Source organism: Bolinopsis microptera, chromosome 9 (assembly GCF_026151205.1).
Source record: "Bolinopsis microptera isolate Bmic1 chromosome 9, MBARI_Bmic_1.0, whole genome shotgun sequence".
Classification (NCBI taxonomy): Eukaryota; Metazoa; Ctenophora; class Tentaculata; order Lobata; family Bolinopsidae; genus Bolinopsis; species Bolinopsis microptera.
Window position 1 is genome coordinate 14539279 of NC_087080.1, and position 16766 is coordinate 14556044.

The following is a 16766-nucleotide window of genomic DNA, read 5'->3' on the forward strand; positions in this document are numbered from 1 at the left end:
GTTTGTAAGTTTACTTAATACTTATAGGTTAAAACCGTGAAATATAAAGCTAGTAAGTAGTAGGGACTAGGGTGTAAAACTCCCGAATTGCATACGTGTAAAAAGTGCCGCAGCCTAATTTCTACAAATTGTAATAATATTCGTACGTTTCAGCGCACGTGACGACACGTAAATAAAAATCGTCTTTTCGCGCGTTCCGTTGAAAACGTGCACATGGGATCTACAAATACAGTAATGTTCTATACAATAATAATTGTAAGTAAAAGGGAATGCCACACTTTTTCAAATGCAAAATAGAGCAAAAGTTAGTTCCTTTTGTTCAGTGATAAAACGTATATGATCACCGATAAATTATCTTGTTCGGAGACTTCATCATTGTAATGAAAACAAGTATATTTCTCCGATTGTATTAAAATAATGCAAACACGAATTTTTTCCCCCTGTGTTTTACAAAGTCATCTGATTAAGTGGGGCATATAAAATTCTGCTAAAACACCTCCTCAAATCTACATCCCATATCATGCTTAAACTATACCATAACTATGTAATCATTAACATTAAAATAGTGCGAATAAAATTTTACTCGTTTAACAAATCGTGGCGGTTGAAATGCTGCCAAAATGTAGATAATAATATGGAACAATGATTATCTTATTCATATAAATTCAAGAGACTTTAAAGATTATAATGATTTAATTCAGGTGCAACTGCTTTATCAGTTATCACAATCCTTAGTATCTGCTTATCTGCGATAAAGATGCGATCAATTTCACTCAGTTGTAACATATTTTGGTCTTATCCTATATAGCAAGATCAATTTATTTATCACTTATAATGAACTATGAACATTTCTGAAAGCGATGCGCATAAATGCGATCACGCACATGTTCAACTTTCATCACTGTCCCGGCAATTAACTAATAAATGACGGCAACTAAAAAAGTTAATTATTCCCTGATTGTACTAATGAATCAGCTGTGGCTAGACTTAAATCATGCTCTAATATAAGGCATTCGTCCGACGTTCTGACTTTTTCGTCAGAATTCAAAAAAAGGGAAGGATTATGTATTTATCATGTCTTTTCTTTTGAATCTTTCAGTTTCTAGCAGTTTCTTTGTAGTCTGCCAATAAAGGTGATATTGAGGGAAGAGATATAATGGAGTTAGCTACATTATGGAGGGTGAAAGTGACGCCCCAGAAGTAATTACCACACCGGTTCCTCTCAGCCTCTTCCTTTTACCCTACATCGTTTAGACATTAAATAAGTTGTAAATATTTCGCTGTGCAATATTCTTCGTTACTGTGTACTATGCGTTCAACAAATTTGTTAGAATTTTCAACTTTTCAAGCCGTTTCTTTTAAAACCAACATTGTATTTTCAATGAGTAATTTAGGATTTCCTACGACACATTAGCACAAACACATTTGGTTAGATAATTCAAGTGAATTCCCAAAATTTCAAGTTGATTGAACACAATTTAGCCGAGTTATGTACCATTATGTTTGGCAACACGTGTACTATAATCACCCTCATTTAGTACCTAGTTTAATTTACGACACAATATCATACAGGGTGGCCCAGACGCAACCCTTTATTAATCTTTTATTAACTGAAAGCGTTCTCACTTTATGGTGACAATAGTGAAAAAGAGGGAGTGGCGTGCCACACCCACAGTGATTACTTAATTAAATTTGACGAAACTTTCAGGAAATCTAAGTTTGACCCATATCTATAATCTCTGAAATTTCGGTGCAATTCTATGAAGAATTACGTGATTTATTAAAGGGTTGCGTGTGGGCAGTTACTTCTGGGCCACCCTGTATATTAAAATATTTTGTAAGTTGTGTTAGTCGGCTAGACTGCAAACTTTGAAGTTTCTGCTCAACATTATTCGGCGGAGTGAACAGCCAGTTTTCTGAGCGCTGAGGCATTAAGTTAAAATTATCCATAATTAGAGACCTTGTCATCCATTTTATTAACACAGTTGTTAATAACCTGAACGAGCGAGGCTTTTAAAGGGATGGGGTGGGGGGGGGGGTCTCACCTGAATTTTGTGACACTTGTTTTCGAGATAATATTATAAAGTTGGTCCAAAAATATTGATATCTGTCAAATGGATGGGCCAAAAGCTGTCAAATATGGGCATATAGTTTTTGTTCAATGTGGATGAAAATTAAAATACGAATTCAGGAGAGCACCCAAAATCGGGGCATCTTGAGGTGACTTGGCATAATTGGGACAAAAAGGACCGAACATGGGCTTGGCTGCATCGTGGGCGCTAAGGGTCCGGGACACCCTTAAAAGTTCGATCACGAATTCTAGTTTGTTGGTCCTATCCCGGAAACGGATTTCACAAAAATACAGGCTGGACCCCCCTTGATCAAAAGCTCGAACAGGATAAAAGCTCCAAAGTACAGTATTCAATTTGTAAATGTTACTGACCAACTTGCCATTCGAATTTGGTTACGATTTTTAATTTTATTTGCCCTTGATAGCAACTGAGTCGGACCTATAAATTTGTATACTACTTTGGAATTACAACTTTTTACATTTTGTTTCCTCCTAACATCATTACATTGATTGTTACCTTAGTTAAAAGTAGTTGAAAGTTTCTGAAATAAAGTGTGTTGAGAGCCACCCACAACCCAGACTCCCGAGTAAGCTCATAATAGTGTTACTGGTGTTACTACTACTAGTGTTACTGGTGTGACTACTACTAGTGTTACTACCCTGACCAAAAGTAATCAATTATTTTAGACACAGGCCACAACTTGCCTACATGAAAGAAACATTGTTCCCATGCTATTTAAGATAAAGATAAATTTGTTCACATTTCAGCATTTTATTGAGTACAATATTTGATAAAAGTTTCAAATTAGATCAAGTCACGTTGTTCTTAGATGTATAGATCCAATCCTTAACTTAAAAGTACATAATAGCTGAGAAAATCGTAAACTTACATATTTATCATGCCTTAACTCATTGTTCTTTTAACTCAACCTTTTCTATCCTAATCCAAGTCAGATTATCCGACTGCTCTCTATGGACCAATGCAAGGTGTGCACCTATAGTTGTAACAGTAACACATGATCATTTACATAACAAAGAACAAACGTTGCCATTTACAAGGATAGCTTAGGATCTTGTGCACATTGCAATCTTAGTAGGCCATGTTATGCATCTTGGTTAACCCAGAGATTTGTATTCTATTAAAGGTGCAATAACTTTTACAGGCACTTGACATCTCAATACGTGTTGACCGTACTAATTCACTCCGCGTTAATTGTTTATAAACTTATTGTATAATGCAGATTCTGAGCATGAGTTTATAAACAATTAAATTGTCTGAGTTTTTTTGATACTTTCGTCAGACTGTTACATTAATGTACCACAGTTCTGTGTACTTATTTATCGATTGTTTGATAGAGTGAGAATCGATTTAGCCTTCGCTGTGTTAAATTGCTTTTTTAAGCAGTTAAAGGGGTTCCTCCCTTAACATAGATTTGTTACACTCTATTTTTAGATTTGTTACACTTTATTTGTGCCCGAAACAATTGATTTTTTTTTCAAAAACAAAGACCCTCTCAAGTCTCAAGCAGCTAGCAAGTCCGAAGCTGTTGGAGATCAAATTTAGATGCTATGGGATTTAGGTACGCTCTGTCCTTTGGGCTATAAGCTTAAAGTGTGTTTTTATATCAAAAGGAAATAAAGCGTAGGGGCATTAGAGATGGAGTGTGTGAGAGACGAGAGTGAAGTTCGGGAGGATAAACGTTAGTCCACTCTAGCATTACCGCTTTTGGAGTAATAACCAAATTCAATTCAGTGATATCACCAATGGTTAGCAAAACTGAAGGAAATGGAGTAGAAAACGACGACACAGGAAATAATGATGAGAACACTTCGATAAAGGATGAAAGAACTTGTTGCTGGGGATTGGTAAAAAGGAGAACTCTTCTTGTGATTTGGGGAACAATAACTGTGACACTTACAAACTTTGGATATTTCACAGGAGGGTTCTATGCCTTTAACTACTACCAAACTGAATATTTCGGTTTGTAACTAAAGATTTTAGTGACTTTGTGCAGCTCAAACTTCTATGGTTAACCACAGCCCCTAACTGTATTTGTTGTAATGGTAATGAAGTCTGCAAAATATTCTACACAATTATTTAATACTTTAAAGTACTTTTGATAGTACAACATTTTACAGAGGAACAGAGAAATAACGGTATTATACTGCTAGCTGAGCGAGAACAGTTGTTTACCCAGTACCCGATTCTACAAAACTCCTCAAACCTGGTGACATACAACAGGGCAGCAGAACTTCTCTGTCAGATCACCAAATATCCCAGAAAAAGGTGGTCTTTCTGGGCTGCATTTGACTTCTGTGTCTCTATCATAACTACTGTAGGTAAGACCGGTTATCATTTTCAATAATGCACAAAAAACAAGAGTGCCAATTGAATATTGTGATATCGTCAGATAAAATGTACAAATATACCATTAGCATGGACAGTTGGCAAATTCTCGGATAAAAATAAAACTAGCAGTTATAGTAGCGGCTACTTATAGTTTATCTTCCCAGGTAGTTATCATAACTACTGAAGGTAAGACACTTTTCAATAATAGAACAACAGATGCAAAACAAGAGAGTAAACTGTCAATGGTAGTGCTTCTGAATGATTATCAACAAATAAACCCTTGTTTAAGAGCAACTAGTGTAGTGTTACAAAGTTTAAAGAGAGCACTTTTGTGTTTCTGTTGTAATTACTGTGGTTAGGACACTATTCAATGAATGTACATAGCTGGAGAGTGTACTGTAACTACTGTTAATTGCAGTGTTGCTGGATGATGATCAATTAATAAACACTTATTTGGGTGCAAACACCGCAACATTCAATAGGTAGATTAGTTTTTGTCTCTGTTGTAACTTCTGCTCATAGGCCACTAATCAATGATGAGCCAATGGATGCAATGCTGGAGAGTGTTCTTTTATTTAGTTATAAAGCTAACAGTTTATCAATTAAACAGTTGTTTGTGTATGAAGTGGGGTTTAGTGCAACCAATGCGAAGGTACAGAATGCACAGTTAAAAACAGTTTGAAACATATCTATGCAATCGGATTTGCTCCCATCATTTATTTGAAATAAGTAACATGATCTGAACTAACAATTAGATTTGTGTGCTCGAATACTGATCGATCTGACCTATAATTATACAGTAGTATCATACATTGCATTTAGATGCAGAACGAGCTAAGATAAAAAATTACTTCTCATTTTCTCAGGTTATGGAGTGTTACATCCTTCAACTTGGTACAGTAAGGTAGCTTGCTGCCTTTATGCAATGGCAGGACTTCCTCTTTACATTCTCATGCTAGGAGCATCAGGTTCATAAATGCTTAAATGATTTTAAATTTAGCACAAAACTTTAGAAATAAAAGCTTTCACTAAATGTCCATAAATCGAAATAATGATTTAAAGACTATCAAAAAATGACGAATATAATATTATGTAAAAAGTCGTTTCTTCAGGAAAATTCATTGTGAGCATGTTCGAGAAAATGAACGAAAAAAGCAGTTTTGTGAAAGTGGTTTGCAAACACAGATACACCGAACTTATAATCGCCTACATCAATATTGCAATCATCATGTCCCTCTTCTTATTGGGGTATTCTTGTAAGTTAAATCTTTGAAGCTTTGAGGATAGGCTAATAGTTACCTAAGTTAACAGTAAATTAAAAAACTGATTTTATAAACAGCCATGTACAAAACGTAAACATGAAAGAATACTGTCATAATTGTTCTCCAAAAGGTTGATTCAACAGAAGCAACATTCTAAGATTTTATATTATAATGAACATCAATTCCACTGTAACCAAAGATTTGTTTAAAAACTATCACAGATTTCGGATATTCCTCATCTCGTAAGGGCGAGATATTTCAAAATTCAAGTGTGATATCGCTACCTGGTTATGGATATGCACTAACTAAGAATGAGATCACAGTGTACGGTCAAAACTGGACACTTTACCAGGGTATCTATTACTCTATGATATCTTTGACTACAGTTGGATTCGGAGATTATTATCTTGGACGACCAGATGATCCGCGGCAGGTGAGAGTCTAAAAATAGGTTTAAATTTAATAAACTTGATTGATGCATACCAACTGTGGACAAAATGAAAAATACATATTTCAAATGCAAGACTTTATGTTTGGAAAATACAACTTTCAGGCTGCAATGTTGTTTTCATCAGTGACTTTTGGTTTTGCGCTCTTCTCCTACGCATTCCAAACATACGCTAAACTATCAGAGGAAACAATGAAATATTTGCACGAGAAAACTGAAGCTGCAACAAAAGCGGCTGCTAATGCTGCAATGGGTGAACTGGGAAACTTCGCAGATAAGAATTCATTTACAGGAAGGCTGTCTAAGTTAGGTTCCACCGGTGGACTTTCCTCGCATAAGTCAGATACTGAAAGCACTCCAGAAGAATCTGGATTATAGTTTTATTTTTTAGGTTAAGGCGTGTCCTTCTGAATTGATTGTGAAATTGTTATTAAAATATTTGAATTATTAAATTTGGTCAATACAAAGAGTTCTTCTCCAGTAAGCCCAAAACTGTTTGAATTTACATAAATGGAAGCTTGAGGTACCATAGATATCTGGATGATAATTATTTCTGTCCTTTTGAGTTATGAATGCTGTATGTATATTGTGTAGTGAATGTATTTGATTTTATCTATTTATTTTTTTACTCGTGAGCTTGATTTACGTTTTGTTGATCAGAATGATAAAATCGTAGGGTCACGAAAACCGATAGGGACATTAGAAATGGACAATAGCAAATCACAAAAAATGGAAAATTAGGAGTACCAAAAGAATGTTAAAATGAGTGCTTTTTAGCAAATTGTAGTCTATGGAAACATCATGCAATCGTCAAGAAATGATATAGTTTAATTCAGTGCTCTCAGCAATGGTAGTTAAAAGTAAAGAAGATGCAGCAAACAACGATGAAACTGGAAACCCGGATGATAAAACCTGTTGCTGTGGATTGGTAAAAAGGAGAACTCTTCTTGTGATTTGGGGAACAATAACTGTGACACTTACAAACTTTGGATATTTCACAGGAGGGTTCTATGCTTTTAACTACTACCAAACTCAATACTTTGGTTCGTATCCAAGGAATATAACGACTTCATACAACTTAGTAATTTTCAAATGGTAAATCCATAACCATACCAATCGTATTGCAACAATCATCCGAAGATTGTTAATAGTCTGGTCATTTATCATTTGTTTACATTGACCTACATTTCATAGTGGAAGGCTGAAAATATTTTTGGGGACTACAGAACCTCTTAACCAAAAATCCTGCATACGCGTTTGAATTACCGTAAAATTAGTTAGTTGCCAATAACTCAAAAAGTGAGCATTTTGGAGTAATTTTTCATTCATAATTTGTACAATTATAAATACATGTTCATTTCAGTGAGTTTAAAAACATCCAGAAGTTTCTAACATGTTTATATTAAAAGTTGACAAGTTTGGCAAAATTGGCCAAAATCAGTTTTGTGGCCATTGTGGATAATTTAAGCCTATCCAATTCTAATCCAAATGGGCATGGCCAAAATGGCGATCTTCGGTCTGAATCTTTGGGCTCGGAATTCATTTTGTTCTATAGACCTTTGTTTGAGAGGCCCCAAAAAATGTCAGCCCTCTACTATGAAATGCAGGTAAACATCTCTCGTGCATACCTGACTAGACTATTGCGTTACATTAGATAATGCGATATTTCCCAGCTGAGCAGAGAAACAACACACTCACACTGCTAGCAGAGCGAGAACAGCTGTTTTTACTCCACCCAACCCTCCAAAACTCCTCCAACTTTAGAACATACACCCGGACAGCAGAACTTCTCTGTCACATCACCAAATATCCCAGAAAAAGGTGGTCTTTCTGGGCTGCGTTTGACTTCTGTGTCTCTATCATAACTACTGTAGGTAAGACAGGTTATCATTTTCAATAATGCACTAAAAACAAGAGTGCCAATTGAATATTGTGATATCGTCAGATAAAACTATAAAATGTACAAATATACCATTACCATGGACAGTTGGAATATTATCGGATAAAAATATAACTGGTAGTTATAGTTCCGGCTACTTATAGTTTATCTTCCCAGGTTATGGAGTGTTACATCCTTCAACTTGGTACAGTAAGGTAGCTTGCTGCCTTTATGCCATGGTAGGACTTCCCCTTTACATTATCATGCTAGGAGCAGCAGGTTTTATAAATCATTTAAAGATTTAAGAAAATTAAATGTTTTACCAAAGAATTTACAATTTAAAACTGCAGAGTCACCAACTGTTTTAGAAACTTCAATTATAATCATAACAAACATGTCTTACTAGTAATTATTAATTAAGTTAATAAGGTAACACTGTTTCTGCAGGAAAGTACATAGTCAGCATGTTTGAGAAAATGAACGAAAAAAGCAGTTTTGTGAAAGTAGTTTGCCAACACAGATACACCGAACTTATAATCGCCTACATCAACATTGCAATCATCATGTCTCTCTTCTTATTGGGGTATTCTTGTAAGTTAATAAACAAAAACTGTAAAACCAATCAGTTGAAATATTACTCTATCAAATTGACATTGGTAACAATCAAGTACACAAATTTACAAGTTTTCAATTTTCATGTCCTTCACTTCATCTCTTGAGATTCCTCCCTTACTATTTCTATCCAAAAACAGTCATACACTTCAATTCTACCCAAAAGTGTATCAATAATTATCACAGATTTCGGAATTACCTCATCTCAGCAGAGCGAAATATTCACTAATTCAAGTGTGATATCGCTACCTGGTTATGGATATGAACTAACTAAGAATGAGATCTCAGTTTACGGTCAAAACTGGACACTTTATCAGAGTATCTATTACTCTACGATATCTTTGTCAACGGTTGGATTTGGAGATTACTATCTTGGACGCCCAAATGATCCCAGGCAGGTAAGAGTCGAGATATTAATGATACCTTTATAAGCTGGAATGACGCAAAAAATAGTTTATAAATAGTTTTTTGGGATAATTCACAATATTATGTTAAATAAATTTTATATTTAATTCCTATCAACTCAAACCACAATGTGACTTTCAGGCTGCAATGTTGTTTTCATCAGTGACTTTTGGTTTTGCCCTCTTCTCCTACGCATTCCAAACATACTCGAAACTATCAGAGGAAACAATGAGATACTTGCAAGAGAAAACTGAAGCTGCAACAAAAGCGGCTGCTAACGCTGCAATGGGTGAAATGGGAGACTTGACTGATAAGCTTTCTGTTCCAGGAACTATGGGAGACTTCACTGACAAGCTTTCCGTCCCAGGAATGATGTCAAAAATAGGTTCAATCGGTGGACATTCTTCAGACACAAAAACTGTTACAGAAGAAACTAGCATATAGTTGTACATTCTCCGAAAATTCGTTTTGAATAAATTGAATTTTTAATAGAAATTTGTATACTTTTTATATTTTTTCAATAAAATAAAATAGACTAGAATTGAGTTTCAAATTAAATTAAAGTAAATTAAATTAAATTAAATTGAATCGAATTGAAGTGAATTGAACTGAATTGAATTGAATCGAATTGAATTGAATTGAATTGAATGAAAATTAATTGAATGAAATTGAACTGAATTGAATCGAAATTACTTATTATTTGTAAAATAAATAGAAAAGAATATAATAGTTCAAAGTAAAAGACTAAGGCTAGGTTCCTCACTCTTTCACTTTCATCTCTCTCGCACACACGTTTAATTTCTTGGATCAGGAATCAAGAACATTAACTACAAAGCTGACACCGTTTCGGGCCTTTCAATTATGTTACGGTTTCCTTGTCAGCGGCCAGCAGTCCAACAAATGGACCACCATCTAACCCTAGATTTACTTGAGATACCTGTTAGAGCTTGCAATTTGCGACAAGATTTAACGTGAATGGCTCCTCTAGAGTCTATATATAATGCTCTGTAGAATCTCATAACCTTACTCCAACTCCCACTCTAACTCTCTAACAAGTATATCCACCTAAAACAGTGGGCTGCTACCTTCCCACTCTCCCTCACCAGCTTCTTCAGTTCCCTTCCTCTAGAACCAATATTCTCAGCAGCACAATTTGCGATCCATTTTCAGAGGGTCTTTCACTAGGAAACGTAAGCTGTATTCCAAGATCAGATGAAACCACAGAATCTCGAACTCCACTCAAGAGTCAGAACTTAGAATACCAAACCCACGACTATCCTTACTGCCTGATCAAGTTATCCAGTTATGTACATAACATGTAAAATGTTCTTCATTATCAAAAGCTCTTTTGTACAATTACATAACATGTAAAATGTTCTTCATTATCAAAAGCTCTTTTGTACAATTACATAACATGTAAACTGTTCTTCATTATGAATTTAAGCTTTTTGTACAAGGTACAATTACATTGCAATAAATCTGACGAGGTTTGCATGTAGACCTTTTAAGTTTTTTGTATTGTCTTATTGCCTCATGGAGTTGCTTATCCTACCTTTTACGACATACACACTAACCTGATCAGCTAGGCTGAGATAGATGTTGTTAATAATTGTTCGTCCTTTTCTATTCGCTTCTTTGCTTTGGCAACCTTAATTGTTCCCATGATAAATCAAACGTCACTGATCGAGAGACGTGAGTCACCGCACTTTATGATTGGAACTTACGCTAACTTTACATATAATTTTGTGGACCTGAATGATATCATACTCCAGTTCACGACGCTTTAGAATTTTGGTATTCTAGCGAAAATTTCAGTTTCTCTGTTGAAATTATTCGGAACATTTTTTGAAAAGAGCAATAAGTTATATTCTTATCGAGGTCCCCCTTACTCGGATATGTTTTACATGTCTACTCCGTCACTTCCTAAATAAACACTTAGCCTGAACAACTCTCGTGACACCCACGTCAAAGTTACTATTCGATCACGCTATTTGGTCTTCGAGAAAATACACTCCTTCTGTGTACGTCGTGTAATAGCACTATTGATTGTAACAATAACGGAAATTGACGGAGAGAGAAAGACTGGTGTCGCCTGGTAAGACACACAGCAAGTATTTCAGCCGATGTAATGAATAACATTATTCGATTACTTCAGTAATTTACCCCGAGAGTATTTTAATCCTTACTTGCTTTTTGTGTCCAGCTTCCTCGAAAATATAGGGTTATAACTTTATAATATACATTTTTCGTTTCAATTTGTGTCCTCTAGTTCGTTAGAGATCGCATCTGTCCACCTTCAGTACGTGTCGAACTGTTAGTTAGGGCAAGAGTTGATTTTTCTGTGAACAAATTCGTAACAAAGGTTTGTCTACTGGAATGTGTTGTCCATAGTCCCAGGAACCACCAAAAAAAACCGTCCAGCTGAAACTTTTGGGCAAAAATTTTTATAGTCATTTTTCTCCAGGAACCCATACGCCCCACCCCTAATATTGGTTATTTGGCTCCCGAAGGTCTTGAGATCTCCATAGGGGGTGCAAAATGACCGCAATGGCCACATTATGGCAGGCGAATGATAGTTTCAGAACGATTGGGGCTTTATTTTTCGAAATAAATGGAATTTTTCGAAATTTTTCTCAATTTTATTGAAATTTCGAAAAAAATACACCAAATTATTTTTAACGCTTATTTCAAATCTTACTCGGGAAATAACTTCAATTAACAAATATCAAGGTTAACTAACAAACAACAGATTATTGACCAACCCCCAGACAGCTATTCGACGGTACATGCTACTCTGGTTGAATGTCTTAAGTTATCCTACAGTGAGCCGATGATAATCACATTCGATTTGCCATTGTGGATTAAGGCCACCCGAATAGTACTGGAAACTGGGATGCCTATTGTGGTCAGGGTTGGGGGCTTCCACACTCTCACGAGTTTTCTTGGCTGCATAGGCTATATAATGGCAGACTCGGGTTTAGAGGAGCTCATCAAACTCGTGTATCCTGGAGACGTCACGCATATATCGGATGGAGGATCTTACTATAAAGCGTTGAGAGCCCACTTTCTGATCGACGCCGCTCTTTGTTGTTTCATTATAGAGGAAGAAGTTTACGACGAGGAACTAGTAGACTTGGAAGGTTACATCAACAAATGTGTGAACGAAAATATAGGTGTTAACTTTAAGACTAAATCTATTCAGGATCTATCAGAGAAAATAACTCTGCTTCTAAAGGGGGGGGGGGGAGGGGGGGTGGGGATCATGTTTTTTGTCCGTTTTTGTCCGTTTGGCAGCCATATTTTCAAAACGGACAAAAAATAAAACGGACAAAAACGGACAAAAACGGACAAAAAATAACAAAAATTGAAATAACATTTAGATGCTTCCTCCTCTTCCTCCTCCTCCTCCTCCTTTCAGATGTTCATGTAGGAAATATGGCTTCAATTGTTTGCCAGCTTGTGGACGATGCCATGGTATGAACTGCACAAACATTAGACATGATGAACCTGAAGAACAAGCGAATTTTGATTAATATTAACTGTGTATTAATAATTGTCATGGTACTTACTGAGAATACACATTTTAGATTAACTGTATTTGTTATTTGTAGATAAGTTTTTAAATAGATTTGAAATAAGCGTTAAAAATAATTTGGTGTTTTTTTTTCGAAATTTCAATAAAATTGAGAAAAAATTCGAAAAATTCCATTTATTTCGAAAAATAAAGCTCCAATCGTTCTGAAACTATCATTCGCCTGCCATAATGTGGCCATTGCGGTCATTTTGCACCTCCTATAAAGATCTCAAGACCTTCGGGAGCCGAATAACCAATATTAGGGGTGGGGCGTATGGGTTCCTGGAGAAAAATGACTATAAAAATTTTTGCCCAAAAGTTTCAGCTGGACGGTTTTTTTTGGTGGTTCCTGGGACTATGGACAACACATTCCTGTAGACAAACCTTTGTTACGAATTTGTTCACAGATTGACCCATAAACAGCAATTCTTGCCCTAACTATGTACTGTCTAGGCATCACACGGAAATTCAACGCTATTTCCCCTTCATTTCCAACTCCTGACCCAACATCCCACGTCATGATCAGTTCACTTGGCATTGATGAGACGGACAAACCTTCGGGTTATTAATACAATACGTATACCTCATCAAATGACGCAAATCTCCGTTAAACTCTTGAATCTTGATACATTAAGACAGTCCGGAACTGTCCTGAAGGTCTGAATGTATCTGTTCAGTAAAAGTACACAAAGAGCCCTACACGCTCTTTTGACAAAGAGGGAGGGGCTTTTCAAATATAGGGGAAGGGTCTACCGATTTTACTGCCTTTAATGTGACCCGCTTACTTTGCTTGCCATAGGGTTTTTGTCAAAATATTCTTTTGTACGGTCCTTCACCAACTCTGCTATATGTTTGCTCTAGTGGAGCTCGTTTCATTTTAGGTACGTATTAAGACTGGTATGATCTGTTTTTTTGAGATTTAGACTAAAGCTACGTTTTGAAATTGAATATCAAAAGATCGGAGGGGCACCAAAAACAGTATTGTCATTGGTCATGGCCACTTTTTATGGGAAACGGCTGCAAATAGTATTAGTAGCTTAAAGCTTTAATTTCAGTATCATCATTAAATTCGGTGTTATCAGTAATGACTGGAGAAAGCAATATAGATTTAGAAGAAAACGACGACACAGGAAATAATGATGAGAACACTTCGATAAAGGATGAAAGAACCTGTTGCTGTGGATTAATAAAGAGGAGAACTCTTCTTGTGATTTGGGGAACAATAACTGTGACACTTACAAACTTTGGATATTTCACAGGAGGGTTCTATGCTTTTAACTACTTCCAAACTCAATACTTTGGTTCGTATCTAAAGGATTTTCTCACTTTATCTAACCAAAAATGCAAGGTTGTCTTAATGTCAAAATTTCGAGTATCTGTCAAAAATTATTGATATTAAGCGATGAAAATGTACCCATTTATGTCGTAATTCGTGAAGTGAAGATTGAAAATTTAATTAAATTAAACTAAGCTATAGATGATGCAATATTTTCCAAGAGGAACAGCGAAACAACTCAATCATACTGCTAGCTGAGCGAGAACTGTTGTTTTCCAAATACCCGATTCTACAAAACTCCTCAAACCTAGTGACATACAACAGGGCAGCAGAACTTCTCTGTCACATCACCAAATATCCCAGAAAAAGGTGGTCTTTCTGGGCTGCGTTTGACTTCTGTGTTTCTGTCGTTACTACTGTGGGTAAGAAACTATTCGATCGTTAAATAATGATAAAAACGAAATAGATAGTTAGATAACCATAGCATGATTAACTAGAAAAGTGATACAAATATTATTTACTACTCAAGTTCACCTCCTCGGATCAAAATATTGACTCTAGTAGTAGTAGGTAGTAGTAGTAGGTAAGTACTGAAGTTAGTCTCCTCAGGTTATGGAGTGTTACATCCTACAACTTGGTACAGTAAGGTAGCTTGCTGCCTTTATGCCATGGCAGGACTTCCTCTTTACATTCTCATGCTAGGAGCATCAGGTTCATGAATGATTTTAAATTTAGCACACAACTTTAGAAGAGAAGCTTTCACTAAATGTCCATAACTCGAAATTATGATTTAAAAGACTTTCAAAAATGACAATTCATAATATTATTTGAAAAGTAATGTCGTTTCTTCAGGAAAATTCATTGTGAGCATGTTTGAGAAAATGAACGAAAAAAGCAGTTTTGTGAAAGTAGTTTGCCAACACAGATACACCGAACTTATAATCGCCTACATTAACATTGCAATCATCATGGCCCTTTTCCTTCTGGGTTATTCTTGTAAGTTACATACTTACAAACACCATTTTATGGATGGTTAAGAATCAGAAGATTTAATGACAAATCAAAATAAATGACCTTGTCAACGACCATGCACACGAGATTTTATACGTCAGTTCAAGTTTATCCAAAAGTTTTTAAAACTATTACAGATTTCGGATTTTCCTCATCTCGTATGGGCGAAATCTTTAGAAATACGAGTGCGATATCACTAGCTGGCCATGGATACGTTGACACACAGAATGAGATCTCAGTCTATGGTCAAAATTGGTCACTCTTCCAGAGTGTCTATTACTCTATGATATCTTTGACTACAGTTGGATTTGGAGATTATTATCTTGGACGACCAGATGATCCGCGACAGGTGACATTTTGTTGAAAATCAATCGAATAAACTTGAATAATGCACCTGGAGGTAGGTGAGAAGGAAATGCCAGATGGCCTGAATAATGCATTTGATCGTATTATACAGGCAGTAAAGTGTGGAAAAAATGCAAAATAAGCTCTAAACTCTTAACTTGATAGACGTACTCAATATTTGATACTGTTATCCGGAAGTGATCCCGTCAAATGGACTGTAAGTACTCTAAGTAGTACAAGCTGATCCCTTAATAGCCATTAGTGCAACTTTCAGGCTTCGATGCTGTTTTGGGAAATTGGGAGATTAGGTTTGGCAACGGGACGGCCTCTATATTCAATAAATTCCATAAAATTAAACCCTCATTAAACCTTTCAGGCAGCAATGCTGTTTGCATCAGTGACTTTTGGTTTCGCGCTCTTCTCCTACGCATTCCAAACATATGCAAAACTATCGGAGGAAACAATGAAATATTTGCACGAGAAAACTGAAGCTGCAACAAAATTGGCTGCTAATGCTGCAATGGGTGAACTGGGAGACTTGACTGATAAACTTTCTGTCCCAGGAATAATGGGGGACTTGACTGATAAGCTTTCAGTTACGAAAATAATGCCGAAGAAAATTTCAATCGCTGGATTTTACTCACCTAAGTCAACCGATGTGAGCACTGCAGTAGAAACTGAAATATAGTTCATTATTCAAACGTTCTTTTTAATGTGAAGGCAGGACCCCTAATTTTATAGAACTTTCTTCGTTTAATATTCTGATTACCTTACTTATGCCCAAATTTAAAGACCCTTTTAAGCATGTTTAAATTATGTATTAGACGGGATATGAAAAGTGAGAATACCCTGTTTCGTTTCATTTAATTGTAATTCGTTTTCTTTAATTGTGTAGTCGTGGTTCAATGATTGTGTAGTCGTGTTTTAACGATGGCTAATTCAAAGAAATTAATTTCCGTGCAATTACTATTAATACAAATCGACCTCTTGCAAGGCAGAGAAAATGAGCGAGATTGCTAAAGCCTTCCCACAATTTATGTATTTATTTATTTAATTGGCGCAAGTTCCAACACATTCATTTTACATGATTGTGATTAAATATTTCAATCATTCCATTGTCGTACTGATCAATCTATTACCATAATTTACCGCTCCATTGAATTTAAGTTTTATTTGTGAGAGTGGTCTCTGATAAGTCAGTTTTCTTAATTTTCTACGGTGGTTGGCTCTGAAAAACCGTAAGTTCATGATAACACCTGGTTTTTTTTTCTGTAGAAAGAGATGTGAAATTAGCATGTTTACCGATTATGTCAGTGCAATATCAAGAACAATCATTACTGCTTTCTCTTTGCCTATGTCGTTTACACAACTTCAATACTTGAATGACGTTCAGTAAGTTTAGTGCATTTGTTTGTAACATACACCACGTGACTAGGGATTCTAAAAATGAGTTGCTGCATTCGTTGGAGTAATGTTTTTTGCCACATATTATTCATTATAATTTGAATGCATTTGTATGTTTTATTGCCACAC

General features: G+C 35.7%; 1 protein-coding gene across 2 annotated transcripts; it reads left to right on the plus strand.

Annotated features, from left to right (window-relative positions):
- Positions 1-3825: 3825 nt before the first annotated feature.
- On the plus strand, positions 3826-16720 carry LOC134821224 (two pore potassium channel protein sup-9-like). Of its 2 annotated transcripts, none has more exons than XM_063831923.1 (6): positions 3826-4052; positions 14099-14299; positions 14487-14588; positions 14730-14873; positions 15026-15237; positions 15610-16720. In XM_063831923.1, the coding sequence occupies exons 1-6, from the start codon at positions 3836-3838 to the stop codon at positions 15919-15921; spliced, it is 1188 nt and encodes a 395-aa protein (XP_063687993.1). In that variant the 5' UTR covers positions 3826-3835; the 3' UTR covers positions 15922-16720. The 2 variants fall into 2 exon arrangements, with proteins under 2 accessions (XP_063687993.1, XP_063687994.1); XM_063831924.1 differs by lacking the exons at positions 14099-14299; positions 14487-14588; positions 14730-14873; positions 15026-15237; positions 15610-16720 and adding exons at positions 4211-4411; positions 5288-5389; positions 5534-5677; positions 5905-6116; positions 6237-6633.
- Positions 16721-16766: the final 46 nt, after the last annotated feature.